Source organism: Cygnus atratus, chromosome 3 (assembly GCF_013377495.2).
Source record: "Cygnus atratus isolate AKBS03 ecotype Queensland, Australia chromosome 3, CAtr_DNAZoo_HiC_assembly, whole genome shotgun sequence".
NCBI lineage: Eukaryota > Metazoa > Chordata > Aves > Anseriformes > Anatidae > Cygnus > Cygnus atratus.
The window spans coordinates 102,611,215-102,637,364 of record NC_066364.1 but is presented as its reverse complement, the minus strand read 5'-3'; the positions used below and the strand labels follow the sequence as shown (position 1 = coordinate 102,637,364).

The window sequence follows — 26,150 nt, the reverse complement described above, 5'->3', positions numbered from 1 at the left end:
TGTAACAGAAGAGTCTTAGTAAGAGATGGCCCGGAGTTGAAATCTTGCTTCTGACTGCACGGCATGGATCTTTGTTACAGCTCCAACAACTGTGAGGAGAAAAACTCTTTCCTTTGTGGCATGTGTCGTTGTTTTAGCCAAATAGATTTATGAAGGATCATCATAAATTACTGATAGAGTGGACGATCTCGATTTGGTACAGCTCAGTCATGTGTGCTGTACCATGTTTAGAATGTGGCTAATGCAAATCATAGGGCAACTAAGAGAACCACAATTTGTAATTAGCAGCAATTTATTGCTTATTGGATTTACTCTCCATCCTCACTAGAATGGACAGTGTTTAAGTTGCTGTTCCTACTTCTGTCGTACCCATGTTCCAGGGAAGGTACCATGTGTTTCGTGAAGTTAACTTAAAGGTGGCAAAGAGAAGAAAAAACTTATGTTGCCTACAGCAGCACCAGAAAGGTTTGACAGATCTGTTGCTCCACCTGTAACTGTTCCTACAATACAGTACGTTGCTCAGTTTCCCTTTGGATTGTGCTGTAGCACAAACCCTTGCCAGCAGTGAGACCACTGGCACATGAAGTGTCTGCCTGGCACACGAAGCAGGCACACAGTGCGTATGTTTTGAAGGCAATAGGTAAATAGGAGCAAGGTCAGCACAGCAGAAGCCAGCATTTGGTGCAAGTAGGGGACGTTTCTCTGCTTTCATCAAATAGAGAGGGAGCTTTCTGGAGTGCTGGTGAACTGCTAGAAACATAGAAGTCTCAAAAAGTGTCTGTCTTGTGCTTTCATCCCTATTCTTAACTCTTTTGGTGAACTGGTTGTTTTCCAGTTACATTGTAATTATTGTTACACATAGGTCTTTCACTTCCAGTCCTATACTTAAAATGAAGAAACAGACTTAGTCTGATAAACTGAGATCAATTTAACTCTGTCTTCACGTGGCTTTCTGCCTCTAACTTATAAGGGATAATAACAGTGAGCATTGCAAAATTGTTTTTGAAATCTTCCATGGTGATGTAAAAATCAGTCTCTGAAAGAGCTACAATAGTACACAACCATCAAACTTTGAGGTTTTGAGGCCTAATCCCGTGACTTTTCTCTAGCAGAGTTTATAGTCAAGCAGTGGACTGTAATTGAGTTTTCACCTAGAATTATAATTAAATGCAGTGTACTCAGTGACAAGATAACTGAAATTTTGGAGCTCCATTATTCAAACCATGCTACGCTTATAAATCTGATTAAATGGCATTTGCTTTCGGTGTTGTGAAAGCACCTGCTTGCCCTCTGGCAAGCTGTGTGATGCAGCTGAGCGGTGAAGGCAGAGGAAGGGAGCTCACACTAACAACCTAAACAATCAAAATGATAGCAGTGTGTAAGTTCGTATGCAGTTTGTGCCTTTAGTTTAAGCCTTTTCTCACTAGTTTTGCAAGGGGAGAGGGATGCAGTGACCTGGTGTGAAGCAAAGTTCTGTGAAAAAGGAGCAATTTATTGCAAATCTTGTAACAGAGAATTTCCAGATTATTCAAGGTCCCAGTTGCAGAAGTACAAAATACTAGTAATTGGATTCATATTTTGGAGACAAAATTGTTTCTGTAGATCATTGGGTCAGTGCCTTCCTGTGCACAAGTAAAGCTGAACGGAGAGGACCTGCGGAGTTGGTTCCCTAGAAGTCAGATTTGGAAGAAGTGAAAGCAAGCTAAGCTAACTAAAAGATCATCAGCACGGTGCCACCAGTAGGAGCAAGCCACTGAGCTGATAGCGAGTGCTGTGTTTGTCATCTGCAGGTAAACACCACCAAGTGACAGGTGAAGCCAGAATGTGGTAACGTTGGGTGGCAAAGTGTTAGCAATGCAAGTACTGAAATGGTACTAGACAGCCAAATATGTACTGGTAGACATTGCTAATGCTGTTTGTAGGGGCTTGTGTTTTAGGACAGGCGGAAGGGAAGGGGGATGTGGATCTTTTATCCCACAGGTGAAGGCTGCAGCACAGGCAAGCACTTGAGGAAGAAATCCTCCTCTACCCCCAGCACACCTCCTAGCTGTGGTTCCTGGCACTGCCCCCTGCGTATGACGCTTCTGAGAAGCTGAGAGAAGGATGGGGCGTACACATTGCTGCTTCGGTTTTCCATTCCTAGGGCAAAGGGGCTGTGAATGCAGCACCACTCCGGATATTTGAGGCAGAAGCTCAGCAGAGCCTCGAGATTACAGCACTCAGGAGAGGAACTCAAGACGTATTTCATGGCTGCTAAGCAGTACCCAGAACTAATCATTTTGGCATTGTTTGTACTGCATACATTCAGAATTGTATATTACCATGGTATCAGCATATTGTCCATCATGAGAATGTAATGTTTCAAAAAGAGTGCTTTGGTGTTGTGGTTGTTATCTGCACAAGTCCTGTGAAGGGATTCACAAGGCTGAAAAAATGGACTTCCCCCCAGAAGTAAAATTAAGATGTGGAAGCGCACAAATATCAGTCTGTTAGTGGTCTCATAACATGAGTGAAATGCTGGTCCATGCTTGAAGCTAAAGTTACTGTTCTTTCATTTATTTATTTACCTCTACAGCAAACCCAAATTTCATGGGGAGCTTTAAAGCTCTCGAACTCATTTTTTTTCTATGATGTGTGTGCTTTTAACTTTCTAAGTTTTCCTGAATTTTAGTGGCAAATCATTAGAGATGCTTCCTCTGCTGCGAACAACCTTTGCTGTGCTTGTGCAAGTGAATGATCTCTAGGCGGACTAACGACTCGCTCTGTGAGAAAGGCTGGTGTTTCTCCCCTCTTCTCCACAAGTTTCCACTGTCACACCATTTTTAGAGCCAGCAATGGAGTTTAATTACATAGGTTTTTGAGGTATTCATGCAATCAGTGTTAAAAAATAACTGCTCACTTGTGCTGAATTGAGACAAAATGGTGTAACAGTCTGGTGAAGAAAGGTTTTACCTTATATTATCACTTACCTGAATAATATAATTACCTGTATCGATTTAGGTATGCTCTTGGAATACCTCTTTGTGCTCACACATTAGTAAAATCAGCACCTATGGGACATCCATTTGGCTATTTCTAACTTCTATTTTCAAAATTATAACCAGCTGTTACAAATTCATTATTAAAAAAAACAAACTGAATAATCTTTCACAAATGTAATCCACTCGGTGTTCCTGTTTAAATGTTAATCTCAGCTGTTGAGAAGTTGTTTAAACTGCTTGGCCTTCATGTTAGTACTGAAAATCCACATCAGGGCACCCACAACTGCCCGTACTGAATGGCAGTGATGCTCCCTCTCATTCAGATATGTTTTTTTTCAAATGGGAAGAGGGAATAGGTGCTTGGTTTTAAACTTAAGCTTTTCCCCTTTTCCAAATACTGAAGTCAGATTTCAGTGCTTTTCCTCATGCCTTGCAGCCGATCTTCACATTAAAAAAAAATACTATTTAGAGGGCAAGCTATCAGAATTCCTCTTTAAGCCTGTTCATAGCGCTTGCAAAGCAGTCAGAGGAGGTGTTTTAGGTTATCTTCATGGCAATATCCATAAGCTGGTGCTTGGAGAGCGAGGCTGGGGCAAGAGGAGTGACTGCTGGAGCGTGGATGGGGCTGGCAGACCAGGTGCTTTGGGACTGGGGGAGCTGTCCCTCGGCATGGCCCCTGCTGCCAGTTTTTCTGTCCAGTCTGGTGTGAAAAAACATAGTCCTTATAGTGTTAAACCTGTCAGACTTAACGTTATTTTAACGTTGATTTTTTATTTGATTCAGTTTTATATGGACTTCCGGAAAATCATTTCTTACTAGAGTTGTAAAAACATAAATACTCTTACTCCTGACTCTTTAGGTACTAGTAAGTTCCCTGTTATGAGACTATTAAATGCCTTGCAATCTGTAACAGTTGTTTTTACTGCACGTCTGTGGTGCATATATTCTACAGATTTTTTTTTTTTTAAGGCCAGAAAAGGCCATTGTGTTTGGAATATAAGTGCATCAGTTCTGTGTTTCCCTTTTCTACTACACTTTTCCCTTTAAAAGTAGACGTGAATTTGATTTAAAGATTTCAAATGGTAGGGAGTCCATGTTGCCCTTCCTTAGCATAGTTAGTACAAAAAGTGGCAAACTTTGGCATTTGTTGCTAATCCAAACTTACCCGATGTCATCTTTCAACAAATAAATCTATTTACATCTTTCCTTGTAAGAGAAGGCTGCAGAGCTATTTCTGATCTGAATTCTCTTTCTCTGTAGATATTTGCAGTCACTACAGATCTTGACCTTCTTTGGGAAGAACAAGATTGGGTGGATCTTGACTTTTTTGCATGAAGGCATGTCTTCAGAGCTTCCAGTCTTCCTCCTAGCTCTGTGCAGAATCCTCTCCCAATTTTTCAAACTGTCAAATATGGACACTGTGTTCAAGTAATGCATTTACTAGCAATGTAAGCAAAGCAATAAAACCATAGAATGGTTTGGGTTGGAAGGCACCTTAAAGAGGAGCTGAAACAAATTGCAAAAATAATGTTATGTAATCACCATCAAAGGAAAAATAGACTCTGAGAACCACGGTAAGCAGAGAAGCGAATAGGAAGCTGTGATGTTTTTGCTTCATTGTAGAATATCTTTCTGCAGATTTTCTGATGAAATGCAAACAGCCAAGTGCAGCGATAAGTGAAGCTGGAGCGCAGTCCAGTTGGTGGCTGGTCACCAGTGGTATTCCCCAGGGCTCACTGCTGGGGATGGTTTTGCTTAAAGTTTTTATCTGTGATCCGAATGAGAGGATCAAGTGCACACGTAGTAAGCTCGCAGATGATACCAAGTTAGGTGGGAGTGTTGAGCTGTTGGAGGGCAGGAAGACTATGTGGAGGGACCTGGACAGGTTAGATCAATGGGCCAGGTTCAGCTGTGTGACATCCAGCAAGGCGAAGTGTTTGGGTCATGCCCCTGCACTTGGGTTGTAACAACCCTATGCAGTGATAACAGGCTTGGGGAAGAGTGGCTGGAAAGTTGCCCTGAAGAAAAAGACCTGGGGCATTGGTTGACAGCTGGCTAACATGAGCCAGCAGTGTGCTCAGGTGGCCAAGAAGGCCAGTGGCATGCTGGCTTGTATCAAAAGTGGTGTGGCCAGCAGGACCAGGGAAATAAAAAGGATAAAAATAAAAAAAAGCCAACCAGGATACGGTTGGCTTTCTGGGCTGCAAGCGCACATTGCTGGCTCATGTTGAGCTTTTCACCAACACCCCCAAGTCCTTCTCCTTAGGGCTGCTCTCTGTCCGCTCATAGCCCATCCTATATTCATGTTGGATTGCCCTGACCCAGGTGCAGGACTTTGCACTGTATGAGGTTTGCATGTTCCCAGCCGTCAAGCCTGCCTAGGTCCCTCTGGATGGCATCCCTTCCCTCCAGCGCGTTCACTGCACCACACAGCCCGGTGTCATCAGCAAAGTTGCTGAGGGTGTGCTCAGCCCCACTGTCCTATACTCAGCAGGGTACTAAAACACATCTAAGCCACTCACACAGTTCACAATGGAGTGACATGACCATGTAGGCTATTGAAAGCAGACCTCCTAACTTCTGCTCCACTGCTGGGGTCAGTTGCCTGTACTTCCACCTTAGGCTGAGGTTTTCTTACTTTCAGTATTGAGTCGCTTCCATGATGATCTGAACCGGGAGGAGCTAGAATTAGATTTTGGTTGTAACATCCAATGCGATGGATAGGCCTTCTTTCATCCTTTCCACCCATTTCTTAAGTGTTTGATGTTTGTACAAATGAGATGTCATTGTTATAATAGGTATTTACATTCAAGCACATGTTTAGATTCTGCTTTAATCTTTGTCTGTATAATTAAAATGCTGTTTAAAAAGACTGATTATGTATTTGTTGTTCAGAACAGAAGGAGTGTATAAAATCAGTGGTATTGAATGTGGGGTCGCACTACTATAAATCCAACAATTCTTCTAACTAAAACTTAGGATAGTTTTTAAAAAGTTAATGTATTCTGAATCACTGCAATTTTTATAGTTTCTGAAATGCTTTTATCTGCGTTAAATATTGAATATGTTTTATCGTAACTCATTATTGCACAGAAGATCATCCTAGTTTTTGTTTTTGTGGCCCTGCTTGTACGTAAAATACTGCCAAACTAAATGGAAAACGCAGGGGAATGTACAGCTTTCCTTGAAGTTTGATAAGATAATGAACTTTATTTGGACACTCGTATTTCTAAATAAAGATTCCCTTTTCTGTTTAGATTACTTCATTTTCAGGTTAAGTGGGGAAAAAAAATGAAAATTGTCTTAAGTATGCATCTGTTGAGGATTTTGGTTATGGGGCAACTTACTGATTCCTAGCTATGCCAAGTGGATAAGACCTTGGCAGCTAATGGTGTTTGGAGTGGTAATCTTACAAAGCTGGAAGATAGCACAGTAGCATTCTGATGTCCATCACTTCTCCACCTGTTGATTTTGATGCCAGTCATTTAATGCCCTGTTCTACTGACCATCATCAGTCTTACCAGTGAAGCACCGAACTTTGATGGTTAGCAATCTCAGGTACTTCACCTATGAGACTGAATCCCCTTGTAGCAGCTTTGCTGCTTCTTGCTGAATTTTTTCGTTTTTGTTGTTGACAAATTAAACTTTGACTGAATTGATTTAATGTCATTCATATGAGGAAGATGGTCAGAAAAAGGAAATCATTGTGTGTTGAGGTGAGATGCCTGAGACTTTTCAGATTAGTGTTCCATTTTGAGAAGCCAGCATCTTCTCCATCTAACAGTACTGATGATAACAGCTTTTGCCTCTCCATCCTCAATGACGTGTACTTTCCCCCCATGTTTTTAAACTGTGAGTATTTAGTAGTCCCTGCACAAATTTCCCACCATCCCTTACACGATTTTTTGGGGGGAGGATACAGGTTTCTTCAGCGGCCGTTACATGACTTGTACTGTTCGGAACTGCGTTCCTAGTGAATAGCAGGGTATCTGTGTATTTATGCAAGCACGGTGTATGGCATGTGTTATTAGTATGAAATACTTGAAAAAAAAATGCCCACGATGGCTTTAATTAATCCTGTAATATCTTTGAGGTATAAATCAATAGTACCATGCCACACCTCCATTACAAGAGCTGAATTCACTGTGAACAAGGTCACCATAGAAGCGAGTTCCTGTACCAGCCACTTTTAGGCCTCCAAACCGTCAAAGGTGATATATCAGAACAGAAATGCGTAGGAAGGGCAACAGTACAGCCCAGGTCTGTCACCTTATTTCTGACATTTAATCCCATGTGTAATAGCCATGTTAGATTTGAACAGCTTGGAAGACACTGGGATGGGGCCCTCTAAGCCATCAACGAGTGAAAACTAGTTCAATTCTATATCTCAAACTCAAGCATATTTTTAACTGTTTGCAAATAATACTTTCATTTTGTATTATTTTTTTCTACACAAAGTACAGTGAGATGGTAGTGAACAAAATATGTGGGAAAAAAATAAGGAAAGTAGGTGTTTTGGTCTTTTTTGTCCTTGCTACACCTGTGTTTTCTTCAAGGGTCCACCCGAAGCCAAAATACTCCATTCTCGTGGAAAGGGGCAATAATTCATTTTTGGCTCTGTGATATTCCCTTGAAAGAGTCCCAGTGAGGGAAGGATCTTTGGCACGATAAAGTTAATGGGTTTAGGACTTAGATACAGAACAGTCGCAAGCAAAGAGATTTTCAGACCTTTGGAGTCAAAAATTCTCATGGAATTTCCAAAGAGAAACTGAAGGAGGAACCTGGGGAAAGTGAGGGGGAGAAGAGGATGCAATGCAAGAATGAAAGGTGTCGCAACAGTGGAACATGCGGGAAGTTAAACCTGATTTGAAAGAAAAGCATGAATGTTGAAGCACCGTCAAGCAGAAATATCTTTCCCTTCTCCTAATATAATTGATTCAAACAGTTTATTCTTAGAGAGACACTTGCAAATCGCAGAGCGTGAGGGCAGCAGTCAGGCTTGGCTTTGTGCCTTCTGGCCCAAAACCACTGCAGAGGTTTTGCAGGAGCAGTAAAATTCTGAAGGATGTGCTACCCAGTTGGAACAGTGAAAGCAGAATAAAGCTCACACCTACATTTCTAATGACCGACTGCTGCATTTCTGTGCAAGGAGTTCCCACCAGGGGGCAATGGGCTAGCCATCTCTCTACTTTTGTTTCAAGCTTAGCTTGCCTAAACTGCAGCTTCCATGGATTTTTTTGGCATTGAAGAATTTTGAATTAGTAGGACAATAAAAAAGTTAATTACTGTATCCTAGTAAATTGTATAATATAGTTACAACTGCATGGGAGCATGTAGATTGGACATGAAGCCCGTTCAGAATCTGCTGTGTTAAATAAAAGTGCTCAGCATTTGTATTCTTTGAAATAACTTATGATTTATGTGGATTTTCTGATGTATTCTATTGCAGGTTCTTCAGCAAAAGCACTTGTGAGCTTGAAAGGTAAGCAACTAATGTTATTTACATGTACAGATGAAACAGCCATGCTGACCTTTAGGCATGCTTAGTTTCTGGCTTCAAAAACTTCAAGAAAATAACACTGAAAAAGTGTTGTTGGTTGTTTTTTTTTTTTGGAGGGGGCATAAAATATGATTAGTTTTATTGTGTTTACTTGTTAATTCTGTAGATTGATAATCCTTGGTGGTTGAAACTGCATATGTCGTGGTGTATTTAGACACTAATCTTCTGGGTGGCATTCCTGAAGTGTGTTTCTTCTTAAGTACCTTCTTAGGCATCAGGTTTGATGAGAAAATTGATGTAATTTTTTTCTGTCTTGAAGATGAGATAGGAGAGATTCTCAGTGAGATCTAAACATGTGACAAAATTTACATTAGGAAGGAAATTCATAAATCCATTGTGTTTTCTGTCAGCAAGTTGTAAACTAACTCAAAAATCTTTCTTATATCTTTTATTTGAAATTGTTTTCCTGGACATTACATACAAATTTTGAACACTTACAATCTACCCAACAATAGAAATTTCTTTATATATTATGAGTCTTATATTACACAAGGAAGAAGACATGGTCTGCTGAATCTGTTTTAATTAACATAGCTTATTTCAGTTAAATTTGTTTGACTTGTTGATGTACATTCTATTAATCACTTTTTAAAACGAAGGTAGCCATGTCTTTTAGAGCTTTACCTTCTCCGAGATTCAGTTACAGCCATGATAAAGCTGTCTAGATCCATGTTCCCCGGTAAGTGGAAATAATGGAAGTAACTGATTCCAGCAAAGGAGGTTCCTGAAATCTATTTTTTTCAGGAATAGTAAAGTTTTGTTCAAGTTTCTGCTTGTACTGAAAATTTCTTTCAATTTTTTTAGTTAATGTTCAGAACAATTTAATACAAATATTGAAATCTAAAATCCATTTATAGTTGAACCCAAAGAAGACACTGCAAATAACAAAAGATATATTAGTGGACGATGATGTTATGCTAGCTTTTGGGTAATAGCTCTGTTAAAACACACACACATATGGCTATGTATATTAATGGCACAAATTCTTCACAACAGAGGGAAGCTTATCCAATTCGTGGAATGAAAAATATAATTCTCTCCAGAAAACACCCATTTGGAAAAGCAAGAATGCTGGTTCTGCTGCGGAAATGGTAAGAAGCAGTAAAAAGACAACTTTTAGATTGGTTAAATACTGTAAAGTTAATCAAATGTAAGGATCAGAAAGTTTGAGAATTCATACTTTCATAATCTTAGAATGTTAAACTGTATCCTTCGAAAGCAGTCTACACAGTTTCAGCATGAGTTGAAAGCATTTTTCATAAATGAATAAGCAAACTAACTAAATTGCTGACCTTGTTCAAGATAGCTCATAATCATTTTCTCTCTCTTTTGTCGAGAAAATGTGTGAAATGTCTGTACTGAATCTACAGACCTTGAACGTAAGAAACTCCACTTCTTATCAACCATTTGCTTTATCTCATGAAATCTCTCATTTCTAATTTTGGCTGAGAACTGATGCATAAGGAAAAGGAAGAGAAAACATCAGAGCGCACTTCTATCATTGTGCCTTCTGCGGGAGAGATTTTAATAAAAATAAAGAAATGTTAGGGAAATGTCCTGCAGGGTTCTGAGAGGACTCATAAGGGGACCTTAAGTTAAAGAATGACCTTGGAGTGGGGGAATGAAAGGTAAAGGTAAAGGCCTTGAAGTCTCCAAGGCTTCCCCCATTGTTTAGGTTGACCGTTTCCACCTTTCTGAAACATTCCATTGTCATTTCTTTCCCCATTGTACCAAGTTCAGACTTTCCTAGATTATTCTGGACTTCCCCTACCTTACCTAGTTACTTGATTTTTGGTTTGGTTTTGCCAACAGCTATATCACACCTGATGCCTTGTTTGTTTACATATGTATTACTGCGTGCTCTTTCTACAACACCCTGGAGAGTATATGATATGCTCCCTCAACAGCTATGCAGATCTTTCTCCTATGTTCTTTTGGTGCTGCCTTCTTCCACAATAACTGCAACCAACTTGCCAATTCTCACCTGGTTTTTATTCAAATCACAAGTTGTTTGTTTATTATGAACTGCTTGCTTACTCGAAGGGAAGAATTTTGTTTAGAAACTATGGTACTTGCCTGCTCTCCACGTAATCAAAATATCTGAGAAGCATCCAGTAGAGCATTAAGCAACGTGGCTAACATCTCCTGTGTAGTTTGTTCTGTGATTTTTATCCCTGAAGAGAGAAACTTACACAGAGAAGGTATTTATTTTGGTAGGATTCATGCAGGTATATGTTTACATGTTGCTATGTGCTTATGCTGGAGAACTACAAAGGTCTACAAAATGCAGTTCCAGACAGTGACTGGAACTTTGTGGTGGCCCTTACTTCCTGCTGGAATTCACGTTAAGCCATAATATTTGTATCAAAACTTTGTTAGTCTTCAGGTATGCTACCTGTAGGTATTGAAAATAAGGATTCAAACTTTGAATTTGACTCAGTATTCTCTAGAAAGCTGGGACATGATCAGAGGATAGACTGATGTTTTAGCAGTGGCCCATGTTGCAATGTAGTCTTCTATACTAGGTTGAGTTCCATGCACACTGGAAGTTTTGCAGATATGTTGTACTACCAATTGAAAACTCTTCCCCAAAATGCCTGACCTGTTCAGCTAAGGTAGATGATGCTTCCTTTCAACACCTGTTCTTTTATTCTGCTGTTAGGCACTTGTTATCCAGACTGATAAAAGTTTGTTGTTTTGGATAGTTCCTTAGAATAGAATTCAGGAGCTTTTGTTGAGGGTTATAAAACAGTTCACTTGATCTGTAACATGGCCGTAGTGTAAGGTTGAAGGAACTTTCATGTTTTGTCTAGATGGAGTATTTGTGTTCCTGTGTTGGCACGTGATGTTCATGGGGTATAGTGCCACCAAGACGTTTGTGAGGAAAAAAATGTTGTTCTAGAATCAGCACTTCAAATATCAGGACCAAAATATATTTGCAAATATTCAAGAGAACCTGACGCCTTGTCCTGTGGGCAGAACTCTGTTATTAAAAAAAAAAAAAAAAAAAAAATTGGAGTTTAGTGATGTAAGAGTTTTTTATTGTTGAAACAGGTTTGTGGATTTATTTCCTTGCTCAAAAGTTAGACTAGTTCTGACCTTTTTTTTTTTATGATCATGGTTTTTCAAGGACAGCAGAGATGGTATAAAAGAAAGAAAAAGTTGTAATTGAAATCTAACATTGTTTTTAAGATCTAATAAATTGGAAGAAAAGAACTCAATGCATTCATGTGCAGAGAGAAAAACAGCATCCAGAAAAATTAACATGGTAAACTAATTACTGTGCTAATGTGCTGTGGGCACTGTATGGTTCCCTTGCCAGTGTGCATCTCTTTTCTGTTTGTAAAGTATACAAGGAATAGGAGTTTCCTTCTTTTGTGTGCTGAATGTTCTTAGGTGTCTAGCACATATATGGCACTGCTGTTACTTAAATACACCAGTGTAATTATATTTATAAAATATGTAGGGCTTATCTGTCATCAGTATTCTTTGCATTTGGGTGCTACAGGTTTCATACCTATGCGATTTGCATACAATTTGTAGCATTTCCACCATTTCTACTGAAAGAAGCAAAATCTGCATTTATTTGGCCTTTACTCATCACCTTTGTTAATATTTTGAATTACAAGGAATGCTACGTAGTGCAGTCTTGGAGTTCTGCAAAGGAGAGACCTCTCAGTTGTAGCTGGCTCCTGTGCTGGGCCACAAAGTCTTCACTGAAGGGAAAGCTTCCTGCTTTCAGCACTAATAGCCAGTCATAGGTTACTGTTTTGTCCTCGTTGAAAGCTCTTTTTTTTTGTCGTAGAGTTAAATTTTGTGGAATAACTAAACAGAAGTGGTTGAAAAGGGGGAGACAATTTTCATGACATATATTTGCAATATGATTTCTCATTTTCAGTCAGCCTTCTGATTCTCTTTGAGCTATAACATCTTACCACCACACAAGTAAATTTTAGCATAAATTCTAAATTCTTCTCTCATCTGATGTTTTTATATAACTTACTCAAGCTTTGCTTTCTTCAGCCATTAGCTTCTTAGCATTTTGCAGCGTAGGCATTTTCAGTGAGTTTAAAAATAAATAAATAAATAAAACACTTTATTAGACTCATAAGAAGTTATTGAAAGAAATTTTATATAAAGCTAACATACCAAAACACAGTTTGAATAAACATTTTTACCCCAAATTTAGAACAAACTGCTAGAGAGATGTGCTTATAAACAAGTACTATTTTAAGCTTTGATACAAAAGTGTTTAGACACCTAACTTGTCTGGAAACAAGTGAGAGTCAGGTTCTAAATTCTTCAGTGGAACTGAGCCAGCAGTACAGTAATGGGTTATAGTTTGCATTGGAAAGCCCAGAATCTTAAATTCCTTCCTCTCTTCTTTCAGCCCTTAGGTTTTTAACTGCTAGGAGGCACTATTTATTGTGTACCGTGTGCCTTAAATCCAGTAGGTGTCAAGAGAAAACACGTTCCATTTCTATCACTGTGAATTCTGTGCATGTACAGAGAAATCAGTGTTTTTTCTTGTAATTCATTCTTAATTTTGATACGTGCAGCCCTTCAGAAATTCAAAACGGAGTCGACTCTTCTGTGAAGAAGATGACAGACAAATAAACACAAGGTCACCCAAAAGAAATCAGAAGGTTGCGATGGTTCCACAGGTACCTACATGTATGCAGATATTTTTTTACCAAAAAGGGGAACAAGCCTATCTGTGTTAGCTGAAGATTAGAATATATTTGCTTTTCAAGTTGCATTATCAGTTTATGAATATGCCTGTGAGGAAAGCTGTTGCTAGGAGTAAGCCACAATTCAAAACAGATTTGTATTTTTTTCCTCACAACTGGGTTCCTAAGTTTATTTGTGAGAGTACTTGTTCTTTTTGACCCTGGACATAAGCATACAGAGCTAGAAAGCAGTCCGTAATTGCCTATCTGGCTCCTGTGAACAATCACATTCTGTAATCTGCACAAATTTTTTCCACTTCAGTTAAAAACTGACTACGGTTCTTCCACAAACTAACTACATCATTTAGAAGGCTGCTGTAGAACTTTGTGTTCCAATAGGTAGGAACTAGCTTTAGATTAGTAGCCAAAATGTATTCATGGCCATCTGCACCTTCTTGATCCTGTAACGATACTGTCCTCCACTTCAAACAGCTTGGTTTTCTATTCTTCTACTTGTCTACTCCTTGGTATAGCATGAAAGAGCAGCAGTAATTTTTCTCACCCTTTATTTGCTGTGTTAGACAGGGCAACATCTCTTTGTCTCAAAGAATTGACTCTGTAATACCTTTGTCATCCAAATCACTTCTCTGTATGTACCGTCACCTTATGAGCCTGGATTTGCCACACCGAAAAGATAGTATTTGAACACTGGTCTTACTTCCTTTCTGAACTGTAGTGCGTAGTGTAGAATAGGGAAGACTTAGCAATTGCTGTTTTGCTGGGTCCGTTTTGTCAGAGATGAGGACCAAGGCATTTTTCTCTTTTGCTACTATGATTTCTTAACAGTAGAAAGGCCTGGTTAATGTCCTAAGCCCAGTTAGTTTGTACTTAAATGTCTGGTTCAGGATGTCCTGTGGATTGCTAGATAAACCTTTGTGAGAGATTGCAGCTACTGTAGCTCACAGATCTTGCCATTGTGCTAGGCTTTGTTTCCTGAAGTTCCAGCAGAAGAAAGTGGAACTGTATCTAGAAGGCAGTACTTCAGCGCAGCAGGAGCCAACAGGATGGCAACTTTATGCTTTATTCTATTATTGCTGCTGCTCAATGTCGTTTTTGAGCATTTAGACAAGGATAACAACTAATTATGGCATGGGGACCCAGTTAAACTAATATTCTCGAAAACCTGTTTTTTCGAGTAAGTTTTTCTGTCAGTTAAGATAGCCATCCCTGCAAGGAAATTACAGAATTATTTTTCCACAGTCTTGTTTAAACACAGCATTGTGTAGTATGCATGTGATCTAAGACAAATGCCTTGTTTTGGGATTTATAAAATAGCTTTCAAACCTAGTTAAAACTTGATTATGTCCATGCTAGGTACTCTTCCTTTTTATAAAAAGGCGACGCTCTGCTCAGGGCTTTGACTTGATTACATCAAATTAGTAAGAGTGGAATCACTAGTGCAAATGAGGGAGTTGGCGTTGCTGGCATTTGAGTCACCAAATCACACATGCCAACTTGAAACAATGTTCAGTGGTGCCTCAAACATTTGAGGTCTGCGTGTAGTTAGTGCCAATACTGTTGTAGTTTCAATGCTGGAAAATCTTTTCCTTAGAAGAGCTTCACGTAGAGATAATTTATATTGATCCTGTTAAAGTTTGCCATCTGTTTTGATTGCATTGCTGATATAGTGCAGTAAGGACAATTGTACATCTGCAACACAAAAAATTGTCATGAAACAATATGTGCAATGAAGATGTAACAGTTATTAATATATGAATTTTTATCAAGAAAACCTAGTTTAATAATTTGAATATTGAAGAATATTAGACCATGTTTAACTGTTTCCTTTATTTTATTGTATAGAAGTTTAATACAACAATGCCAACACCAGACAAGAAGGCATCACAGAAGATTGGTTTACGGCTTCGTAACCTGCTCAAACTTCCTAAAGCTCACAAGTGGTGCATATATGAATGGTTCTACTCAAATATAGATAAGTATGTATTCTTTATATATTATTAGTATAAAAACAAGTAGTTTTCTGAAATTGAGCTACAATTTTCCATATACTGGTTAAACATGCCAAAGTTCATTCTTAAATTTTTAGATCTTGAAAAATTTTTTTGTTTTTATAATGAGCAACCTACTTGGGTAGCTCTTTTAGTCTTCTATGGAATGTCTTCCTTCATGGAAATATTTTTCTTTTTATGATCTCTGCCTCTACCAAATAGAAGATTTTATTCATGTACTTTTATCTTCTGAAGCCTGAAGTTATCAGAACACTTTAGCTTTTGTGAGCCCTTGGATCAGTGGTACTAAATGGAGATGGAAAGGAGACTGCTTCTTTGTAAGATGCTGCTTCCCTGAAAGTTATACATTTTTATTTTGTATATTTATTTCCCATTATCCTGTTTTTACTGTGATCACTAACAGAGTGCTGGGTTATGACTATTCAGGTCACCTCTACATGTCAGATCTTTCCTGGATCTCCTAATCTATAGCGCTTAGATTGTTTCCACAGTCTGTACTTCAGTCTTTTGGCACTTGTTCTCTTAACACCAGTGGCAAGGTGGTATGAATTGTTTGAAAGAACCATTTTAATTTAGTCCCTAATCAAGTAAAAACTAAAAATTCTAAAATGTAAAAATTGTTACTGGTTGACTAATATATGAAACGCTAACATTCAATATTCAAAAGGATGGCTTCAGAGTTTACAAGCATTCTTTTCCAGAATTTTTTCATAATAAAATTGTTCTTTTTTCCTATTTTAATCAGTATTACTGTAGCTCTTTTCCTTCAGCAGGCAGTCATTGCAACAGAAGAACATTTTAGGATATGTTTACCTCAAGCAGAAAAACTGCATGTTCATTTTAGTTTGTTTATAATTTTTCTGTGGAAGTTATTTTGAAAGAAGTAGTCTTTACATACTTTTTTTTCCCCCTTGGTCTTATTTGGAAAACAAACAAACAAAAACCTTATTATTCCTAGTAGTAATTTTAATATCTGATGCTTATAATTTTGATATTTATAACAGTCCAAGAACTTTTTTTTTTCTCAAATAATTGTCTGTGGAGCTTTAGGTCTATCAGTAAACTAAAATTTGTGTTTAGTGGGTGACTCTAAAAACCTTTTTGATAGTTATCTTACATTACAAGCATACACTGGTATGATTATGTTAAGATATAGTATAGCTTACTAAGAAAGTACATATCTGCAGAAGAAAAACTGATTTATGTTGCGAGTGATACGATCTAGACAATATGAAGCACAGAAGAGTTTAAAGCATAGAGCTGTCAGCTGATGAAATACGGCACTCTCTACAAAGCTCAACGTATTTTAATCAAATCTTATTCTCAATTGACATCATCTATTTAAATGCCTGCCATAAGTTTTAAAAATATTTTAATGTATCAAGCTATCATCTGATTATATATCATCTGTGATTATTAGATTATTGAGGCTGTTTCAGTTGGATTCTGTCTACAGTGCTATATGTAGGATGGTTTCCTGTAAGCTTCTGACACACCTAGAGACATCTAAAGAACAGCTTACTACCACAGTGATCATAGACCCCCCCAGAACCAGATACAGCTGTAGCTTGCTTACACCACATCGCAGACCTTCCAGTCCTATCAATGTGTTTATAGTTCACCTGTTTAAAGTCAAGTGACAGTTTAAAAAAAAATCAAATACAGATTTTCTCTTAAAAAAAAAAAAATTGTTCTTTACAACTTTCTTAGATGCTAATGTTAAAGACACTAAAACTAGATAAAGATAAGTGTATAAAGGTTTTATTTTTTCTTGAGCGCCATTGATCATCCTTAGCAGTTTACTGTCATTTCATGCCACAGTTGCAGATCCTTTTACTGTAAAAATACTCTTCCATTCTTGCCTGAGTTTCCTTATCTCCATGAACCTTCCCTCTCTCCTGACACCTGACACATTCAGTTGAAAGTGGTGTTGCTTCCAAGATCCTCTCTCTTTGGGATATTTCCCTCTTAAACCCCAGTACCCTGTAGAGAATACAGGAAAGTGGCTTTACCTAGGATGCAGTTATTCTCTTGCTCTTACCAGGTGAGATTTATTTCACTTGCTATGGTCTTTAATCATTAACCTGCTATTAGGCAGGCATATCCATTGCTGCTCCCTTGTCTCCTCAGCCCAAGAAGAATGTGGTACTACAAAGTAAAAGACAGTCATAAAACATAAGGTATATCGTTGTGTTATGACAGGTCATAGCATCAAAGAAAAATTCATAACTTGTGTAGGTAGGTTCTCTAAACTGTCACTTCTGTAATAGTGATCCTCTGCTTTATCATGGAGCCACGCTGTGGTAGAATAAAAGTCTCCTGTATAGCTACTGACAATGACAAGTTGGCTCAATTTCCTGTATTTTTGGAACCCTCTGTTGAAAATCTGGTTTATAATTGAATGAATTTATGAAAAGGCTACTATTTTTTCTATTCCTCAGTACCACCCTGCACCTATTGTCCTTTCCGTTACTCTTAATACCTCACCATATGTTTATGGTTTCCTTTAGTGGGTTGCAGTACTTTCATGACACTTCATTGGCTTTGCTGAAGTTTCTTTTGATGTTTTAACAGACCACTATTTGAAGGAGATAATGATTTCTGTGTATGCCTGAAAGAATCCTTTCCAAACTTGAAAACCAGAAAATTGACGAGAGTAGAGTGGGGAAAAATCAGACGATTGATGGGAAAACCACGGAGGTAATTTTCTCCCCCTACCTCTCCCTTTCCCTCACCCTTTCCCTTTCCCTCTCTCTTCTTCTTCAGTCAACGATTACATGTAGTTTTCATGTTACCTGAATTGTTCTTTTTTGAATTATTTTGCATGCAGGTAGTAAAGCTAAATAATAGCTGAGTGTAGAACAACTTTTTATTGAAATGGTTTTCTCAGAGTGCGCACACTGCTTCCCACCCCCCTCCCATTCCTTGTGTGTATGTGTGTTCAGTCCATGCAGTTCTGATGAGCCTGTACTTTAAATGTTCTCTTCCCATCCTAGATAACTTGAGTGTTCAAGCTAGCCTATGTTGAAATTATTACTCTATCTTCCATGTTGCATTGCTTCCTGGCATGAAGCCAGGCCAATTTTCTACTGCATGTTTTTTGGATATAACTAGCTCTTGGTGGGGAGAACAAATGCATGTTTTCTTCTCGTTTTTTTAATTGTTTTTTAAACCATTTTTTAAGATCCTCAACTTCTCCTGGCTGTCAAAACAGGGGCGGGGAAAGTCACCCATATAATATTGAACATCACAGATGAGAATCCAGAGTTGAATGAAAAGCATATTTTTTTCTCTGATTAAGAATTCTTAGATTTTAAACCCAATGATTCAGTTCAGTCTTTTCACAGAATCTATACAATTTAGGATAGAGAAGAGAAAGTTCAGGGGGGATCTCATCTGTGTGTATAAATCCCTCAAGGGAAGGTGAAAGGACAGGCTCTTTTCAGTGATGTCTAGAGACAGGGTAAGAAGCAGTGGCCACAAACTGAAACACAGGGGAGGGTGCTGTCTGAATGTAAGGAATCAGATTTTTACCGTGAGGGTGATTGAGCACTGGAACAGGTTGATGAGAGAAGCTGTGGAGTCTCCCACCTTGGAGTTGCTCAAAGGCCATTTGGATGTGGTCATGAGCAACCTGCTCTCAGTGTTCCTGTTTGAACAGGGGAGTTGGACCAAGTAACTTCCAAAGATCCCTTCCAAGCTCAACCAGTCTGTGACTCCCTAAATTCTTTAAGATCAGGAGAAAAAAATGTGCAAGTAGTGTTCAGGTAAGAAAAGACTGGTTTATTTATATAAATTACTAAATATGCAAACTAAAGCACTAAATCAATTTCATAGATCACTGTATCGAGTCAGATCGTATTTTGTCTGATGGAGGCTATTTAATCTTACATGGCCGTAAACGGCTTTACATAATTATAAATGCTACTGTGTGGAAGGCAGCAGAGACACCTTAAAAATAGCTCCTTTTGGAATGGTGTTCATATCATTTAAGCTTAATTGTGAGTTTTTAGTTCTTCTATCATTATGCTTCCCACTGAGAGGGAGTTGGTGTAGCTGGAGCTTAAATCATCATGTACTCTTATTCATTTGACTTTTGCCAAAAGTAAGTACCTATATAATAGATGTATATACTTTTTTTTGTTAAGCTGTCGTATAGTCTTTTTTTTTTTTTTTTTGAAAAGGGAGCCTCATGCTTAAGAAGCCACAGTTCTAAATGGTCAGGAAGTTCTTTTACATCAATTCTAAACTACAAGCACTTGACTGGATGTAGAGTCTGTTTTTGTTTGTTAACCAAAAGATTATGAGATCTTGCTTTTTGTCAGCCTAAAATAGGCATTTGTTTGTTTTTCATTTCTTTAATAATTAAAAATAAAGAAATACTGGCAACATTTTTCAAGATCTCTGGAGAAGTCCTTGGGTTCAGTTATAACAGGTTTTGAATGATTCTATATCAGTTGAATGCTTTTTCAAGACAGTTTTCATCTAGTTCTAGAGGAAAGTCTTTTGACATTACTATTCTGTTAGAAATGTCTTGTCTGTCCTCGGTCATATGCAAGTAAGGCAAATTCCATGGCCATACCAGTATCTTCCCTGGAGGGAGGAAAAAACATACGACATATTACATTCACAGTGTTAATGGCAGAGAGAATAATAGTTTCTCTGTGTGATAGCTGTGCACATGGTTGTCTTTCTTCTTCTTCCATTTTGTGTTAAATATATTGTAATATTTTCTTATGTCTGCTGCTACTTTAAATGTCCTATCACACCAGCAACAGTGTGGTTGGTTGGCACAACAGTATTCTTCCTGGGAGCCTGCAAAGCTTGTAAGATTCCAGTAGACTCTGGGGAAAGATATACTCCAAGAAAAGGAAGAGGTAATAGTTAGTCTTGTCTACTCTATATAAATTTCAGTGGGGTTGTGAAATAGGAATGGATGTGAATTAAGCTTAGATATGCCTGTCCTGACATTGTATGATGGTGATGATTCCCGTGTTCAAACTTTTGTGACCAAGGTAGAAGCCTAAAAGAGTGTTCAACCTCTTAAATAAGTCTCTGTGGAAAACTAAAGAGGTTGCAATGTGATCTCTACCATAGTTTTCACCTTCATTTTTTTTCATAGGAATGGTACAAAGATGAGAGGACCTTTTTAAAGGACATTTTGAGGGAGAAGGGCTTGGAGACTTCCTGTAACAGAAGGCAGAAATACATTGCAAATACTTTCTACCTCCATGACCCACAGCATTTGGGAAAGAGTCTGTTTGAGAACATCTGGGCTAGTAGAGAAACATTCATAACGTTTATGTTGTAGGGCCTTCAGTGTCGTTGATTATGTCTATTCTTGGCCCTTTTTTTTCCTCCCTTTTTTTTTTTTGGCTTGCTGTGATTAGTCACTGTTCTCCTCAATGGAATTGAAATGCCCTGACCTGCATTTTGCTACTTGACATTTAGAGCACATGACAAGCCCCATTTCACACTTGTTCCTCCCCAGTAGTAAATACGGGGCAAATAATGTCTTTAAATAGCAATATCCAAATAAGCTTTGCATAAATCCCCCAACCACCATATATCTCTACTATATCCTTTCCAGATAGTTTGAATTTCTAATGAGGATCACGAGGCAATACACAACTCCAAGGTAAATTCATTCTGCTCTTCAATGGTAAACCAGTGAGTGGACACACCCCCACAATTGCTCAATCTACTATATGTTTATAGACTATACAACAAATAGGGATTTGAAAATCTTGAAAAAGAACCTTTGTTGCAGTGCATTACTGCCCAGGTCTAGCAGAAGTACACCATAGCTTCAGTTTATTTCTGTTCATGCATTTTTGTATGTCTTTCCTGGGGCTTAGATCTCATTGTGTTTAATGTACATATTGATCAAAACAGATGGTTCAGGTTCATGCCCCATAAGAACTTTGAAACCATGAATAAGATAAAAGGCAAAATATGTGTATGCACATAGACAGCAAGTGTGAAACTGCTGCTTGGTGTGAAAGGAAATGGTCTCAGCACGTTGGCAGCTTAAGAGAAATCATACGTACTGCAAGAAAGAGAAATTTTGGAGAACAGAAAAATGGCTTTTTGAAATTCTTTGAGTGAAGGGTATACAGAAAGCATAAGAATGTTTATTTCATCATATAGTAAGAGTAATAAGCAGATTTGCAAATAGGAGCTGACTGCTCAGTGCTACATGATAGATAAATAACGAAGCAAGATCTTGAAAGGTTTTAAAATGGAAAATAGTTGACAGTATAGTGATAGGAACCAGTGGAGGAGTTATCAGTGTCTTCTAAAACAGTCTTGTAAAGTAGCACTTCTTATTGATCAGTAATCAGTATATACCTACAGACGTTCTACAGAGAATGTTTAAATTGCACTTGACTGCAGTAAAGCAATTAAGAAAGGTGTAGTAAATTATTTCATTAATAACTACTTCTGCAATTAAGCAGACCTACAGTAGCAACCTGTTTTCCTTTTTTAAAGGGCTTCTGTTGTTGACACAAGAATTATATTCCTTTTTAACAAGGAACAATAGATAGGATCAAATTCTAATGTCTTTATGCTTTTAGTATTCTCCTCATGCATCAGTAGATTACAATGAAAATGGATAAAAACAAGTAAGGGCTTTGGGACCAAAGCAAAGTGAAGTGTGAACTGTTAGAGGTTATCTGATTTTTACACAGTAGCCCACGTTCAAACAAATTTATACTGTTACTGTGATCAATGTCAGAGCAATTCACCTGCATAATAGAGATTTTTGTATCTGAGTTGTACTCTGCACGTATGCAAGTAGAAGAGGCAAGGAAGTGACGTTTTATGTTGAGCCTAACACTCTTTCTTACAAAGTCAGTTTAAGTCAGTTTAACTGATCTAACTGATCCAATGGGTTCTATTCTGTATTGGCAAGAAATGGCAGGCAGAGACCTCACAGTAAGTTCTGAGTACAAACACTGAACTAGTATTCAGGGTAGGCTGGATGTGAGACCTGCTTTAGCTTTGTTGTGAGACCAGGTGGATCACTGTAAGTAGAAAAAGTCCTAAAAAGTTGTACTCTTCTGAAATACTAATGCAAACAGCATTTCTGAGTGTTTGTTGTTGTTTTTTTTTTCTTTGTTTTTAAGTAAACTGTTATTCTAGGATAATTTTGGGGACTCAGGCTGTCTAAATCTGTTCACTGAAATTGTTCTCTCTTGAGCACTTCAGACTTTTTCATTTTCTCTCGATGAGTTGTAAACTGTGCTTATTTATTTGTTATGTCTTTGTGTATGTATGTTTTCAGTGTTGAATTTAAGTATAGTTTTACCTAATTGTATTATAGATGTTCCTCTGCCTTCTTTGAGGAAGAGAGATCAGCGTTAAAACAGAAGCGGCAGAAAATAAGGCTTTTGCAGCAGCGTAAAGTTGCAGATATTTCACAGTTCAAAGATCTTCCAGAAGAAATTCCATTACCACTTGTAATAGGAACAAAAGTTACAGGTAACTTCTTAAAAACAAACAAATAAAAACCAAGATTCTGCAAAATTTAGTAAACCATAGAGTACTTAGTGTATATAGGTAAAATAAATTTAAAAGATTACAAATTGTATGTTTTTATTGTTAGCTCATTGAGAAAGTGCTTGTGAGGATTACCTAGTATTTGTAAAACAGTGACAGGGTTTTGAGATATGAATTTATTATGGTTTATTATTTCTGGTGTTCATAATCCAGATTTTTTTTTTTTTTTAAGTCTAGTATATCTAAAAAATCCTGGAGAGAGAGATGCTTCAATGCAAAAAGCTGAGTACTGTCTGAAAGTTTAAAATCTGACCTAATATAAAACTTAAGCTCTGTTTTTCATAAACATAAAAATACCTTTCAAAGCAGTTATACGATTAATTTTCCAGTGTAGTTAGACACATATGCTAAACATGACGTTGTTTTACACAAAAAATTGCACAGAACTGAGAAAGCAGTACCGGTAAAAACATTCCTTTGGAAAATGACTCAGCTTTGTTAAAACACTCAGCTTTGTTAAATTTCATAAAATCTTGAATACCTCCATCCTATCTATTCGTGGTGTGGGGTTGTTTTCACTTGAGCACGGTATCTCCCACTCAGGCCACTTCTGTTTATTCCTTTCTGATTTCTTCAGCATCACTGTCCTTAATTCTTGCTGATGAGCAGGCATGCAAAATGCTGTATCTCCTTACTCTCCGAGAGATGTATCCTTGAGCCGTATTCTTTGTCGTCTTTCACTAAATATGCAGTTATCAGTGGAAGACATCAAATAGAAATGGTATACAAAATCACTCAGAAATTGATTTTTGCCTGCAGAATCTGACTGTCAGAAGGTATTGAGTATTAAATACTGTTCTACATAGATATAAATGTAGTGCTAAGGAGTAGATTTGAGAAATATTTGACTTGCAAAACTAAATTTGACAAAAATTAGGTAGTATTTCTAGTGCATACAACTCTTTTTCAGGGTTTATGATTTTTTTCATTTAATCTAGTCAGTTTTTTGTTTTTAATATAAATATATACGTATTGGATGATGCCAGGGTTACTTGCAAAAGATACGTTAAGTCTGTTTTTGGCATCACAATGTTATAATATTTGTGTGTGTTGTGGTGTTTCTTTGTTTTTTATTCATTTATATATTTTTTTTTAGCACGGTTGCGAGGTGTCCATGACGGACTGTTCACAGGACAAATAGACGCCGTGGACACTCTTAATGCTACATACAGAGTTACTTTCGACAGGGCAGGTCTTGGAACACAGACAGTCCCAGATTATGAAGTTCTTGTAAGTATTAGCAACGCATTCTTAAAATAGTTTTAATGAAAGAAAACAGCCTACAATTCTATCCTTTAATCAAAAAGAATAAAATTCAAAATATTACATCCAGATTGTATTGTCATAAAATAGAAACAAGCGTACCAGATGCGTGGGAATTTCCAGGAGAGTGAGCTCATACTGCTCATGGTTTTATACAGCAGGATAACCTTCTGTAATACAAACATAACGGCTCAGACTGGAATAACTTACTAGAGCTAGTGTTATAGCCTGAGTTGAGTATGAAGAAGTATAATGAGTAGTGTGAGATCCCAAAGAAAATTCTGCTATGGGATCCAGGCAGGAGTTGTAGAAAATGTTCAAGGAAACCTGACCCTTTGTAATTTGACAAAATGAGTAAAGGCTTGTGGTAGTTGGAAGCAAGTATTATGAGTTGATTGAGTCTAATTTTCAAGCTTCTGTGGTAATGAAACTAACTGTGAGGACGCTGCTTTGGTCAAACAAATTGTAGTTATTTCCTAGCTCTCGTGCTTTTGTACAAATTTATGAGCTCCATGGATTGTTCCTGCTAAATGTTCTGACCTAGATTGCAAAATTTTTAGATGGCATCATATTCTTTAGTATCTTGTGTAGCATTCAATCTACTAAGGGACAACTAACTTGTCCGAGGACTAGTCTCTGTTATGATGAGAGTTTGGAGCCTCTGGTGAACTTGTGTTCAGTCATGATTTGTCTGCAACTTGCCAATAGAATTTTTGGAAATACTCTTGTGAGGGTTTGTTTTTTGATGTGATGCAAACTCCAGCATTGGAATATGGTTTTAAAGCTCTTGCTACCCCAAAAGCAAAATGTTACTCTTTCAATCTTTCAGTGTTTCTTGGGTTTGGGATATGGATGTACGTGGCTAGTCCAGATTCCAGAAATAAAATATGTATACCGTAAGGGGTGTTTTTAATTAGCCTAGCACCTGAAGTATGTCCTTCCTTTTCCCGTCATACAGAGTAATGAGCCCCATGAAACAATGCCAATTGCTGCCTTTGGACAGAAACAACGGCCTTCTAGGTTCTTTATGACCCCTCCCCGATTGCATTATACACCTTCACTCCAGTCTCCAATTACAGTAAGTTACTTATTTCATGTAATTTGTAATATTAATCAGTAATATATTTTCTGATATATGGTACAGCTGCTACTTTATACAGTTTTTAATTTTCTGAGGTTGTTCATTAAGATAATTTCATTTAATAGCTTAATTTAGAGGGATTTACTGCAATCTTCTTTCTTTATAGGATAGTGATCCTTTATTAGGACAGTCTTCATGGAAAAACAAAATTTCCGGCACAGATAGTGAAACACTAGGTGGCTTTCCAGTAGAATTCCTCATTCAAGTGGTAAGTGTTAACTGCAACTCTTACTTCTGTTGTGTATTGTCTTTTTTGTGTTTATTCTAATTCTTCAGCAGTTAAATGGCCACCTGTTGATTTATGAGGTGGTGATATTGTGATATCAAAACGAACTTTTCAGAAGATACCAGTAATGCTTGTTCTGATTTTCTTCCTTTTTTTTTTTTTTATTGTTCTCACTTGTTCATAAGCTTTGAAATGTGTTACTCTTAATTTAGACCGCAGGACGGCCTTTTGACTCCAAAAGTGTATTCTTAGCTCTACCAGTTGGTCTGAAAAAAAATTATTTCTACCTGCAAACTTTGTACTATGCTAAAGACTTTTTTTCATTTAAAATATTCTTGCGTTATGCAAAGAACATTTGCCCGTCTTACATTATCATATGTTGTATAATATTGTATCCAGTGTTAGGTAATGTGCCCCACCTGCCTTGAAGAAGAAATGAACCACTTTATTCCCTGAATGTATGCTATAGATCTTTTTTCTTCCCAGGAGAGCACCAAGACCTGCCAGGAACCAGCAGATCTCATGAGAGAGATTGGTGGTACTTGGGCAGGGCCAGGAACAATGGCAGCCACCCTCTACATGTACAAAAGGCAGCCCTTAGGGAGCGCTACAAACACGGTCTGGTGCAGCAGTCAGGGTGTGGAGTGTCAGTTTGTGTGTGGTGGATGTGCAGGGAGGGTGTATCATGAAGGAGTGCCAACCTACTGGCTGAGTAG

At 37.8% G+C, this 26,150-nt stretch overlaps 1 protein-coding gene across 2 annotated transcripts in view; it reads left to right on the top strand.

The window, feature by feature from the left end:
- LIN9 (lin-9 DREAM MuvB core complex component) overlaps positions 1-26,150 on the top strand; it is a 40,064-nt gene that overhangs the window by 2,823 nt on the left and 11,091 nt on the right. Inside the window, exons 2-10 of one of the 2 annotated variants that reach the window (XM_035562928.2) lie at positions 8,431-8,463; positions 9,538-9,632; positions 13,101-13,205; positions 15,075-15,208; positions 17,816-17,941; positions 22,569-22,726; positions 23,901-24,034; positions 25,026-25,145; positions 25,315-25,416. In XM_035562928.2, the coding sequence (XP_035418821.1) occupies positions 8,431-8,463; positions 9,538-9,632; positions 13,101-13,205; positions 15,075-15,208; positions 17,816-17,941; positions 22,569-22,726; positions 23,901-24,034; positions 25,026-25,145; positions 25,315-25,416 (1,007 nt within the window). The remainder of the gene's footprint in view (positions 1-8,430; positions 8,464-9,537; positions 9,633-13,100; positions 13,206-15,074; positions 15,209-17,815; positions 17,942-22,568; positions 22,727-23,900; positions 24,035-25,025; positions 25,146-25,314; positions 25,417-26,150) is intronic. The other variant, XM_035562933.2, reaches the window with a different exon arrangement.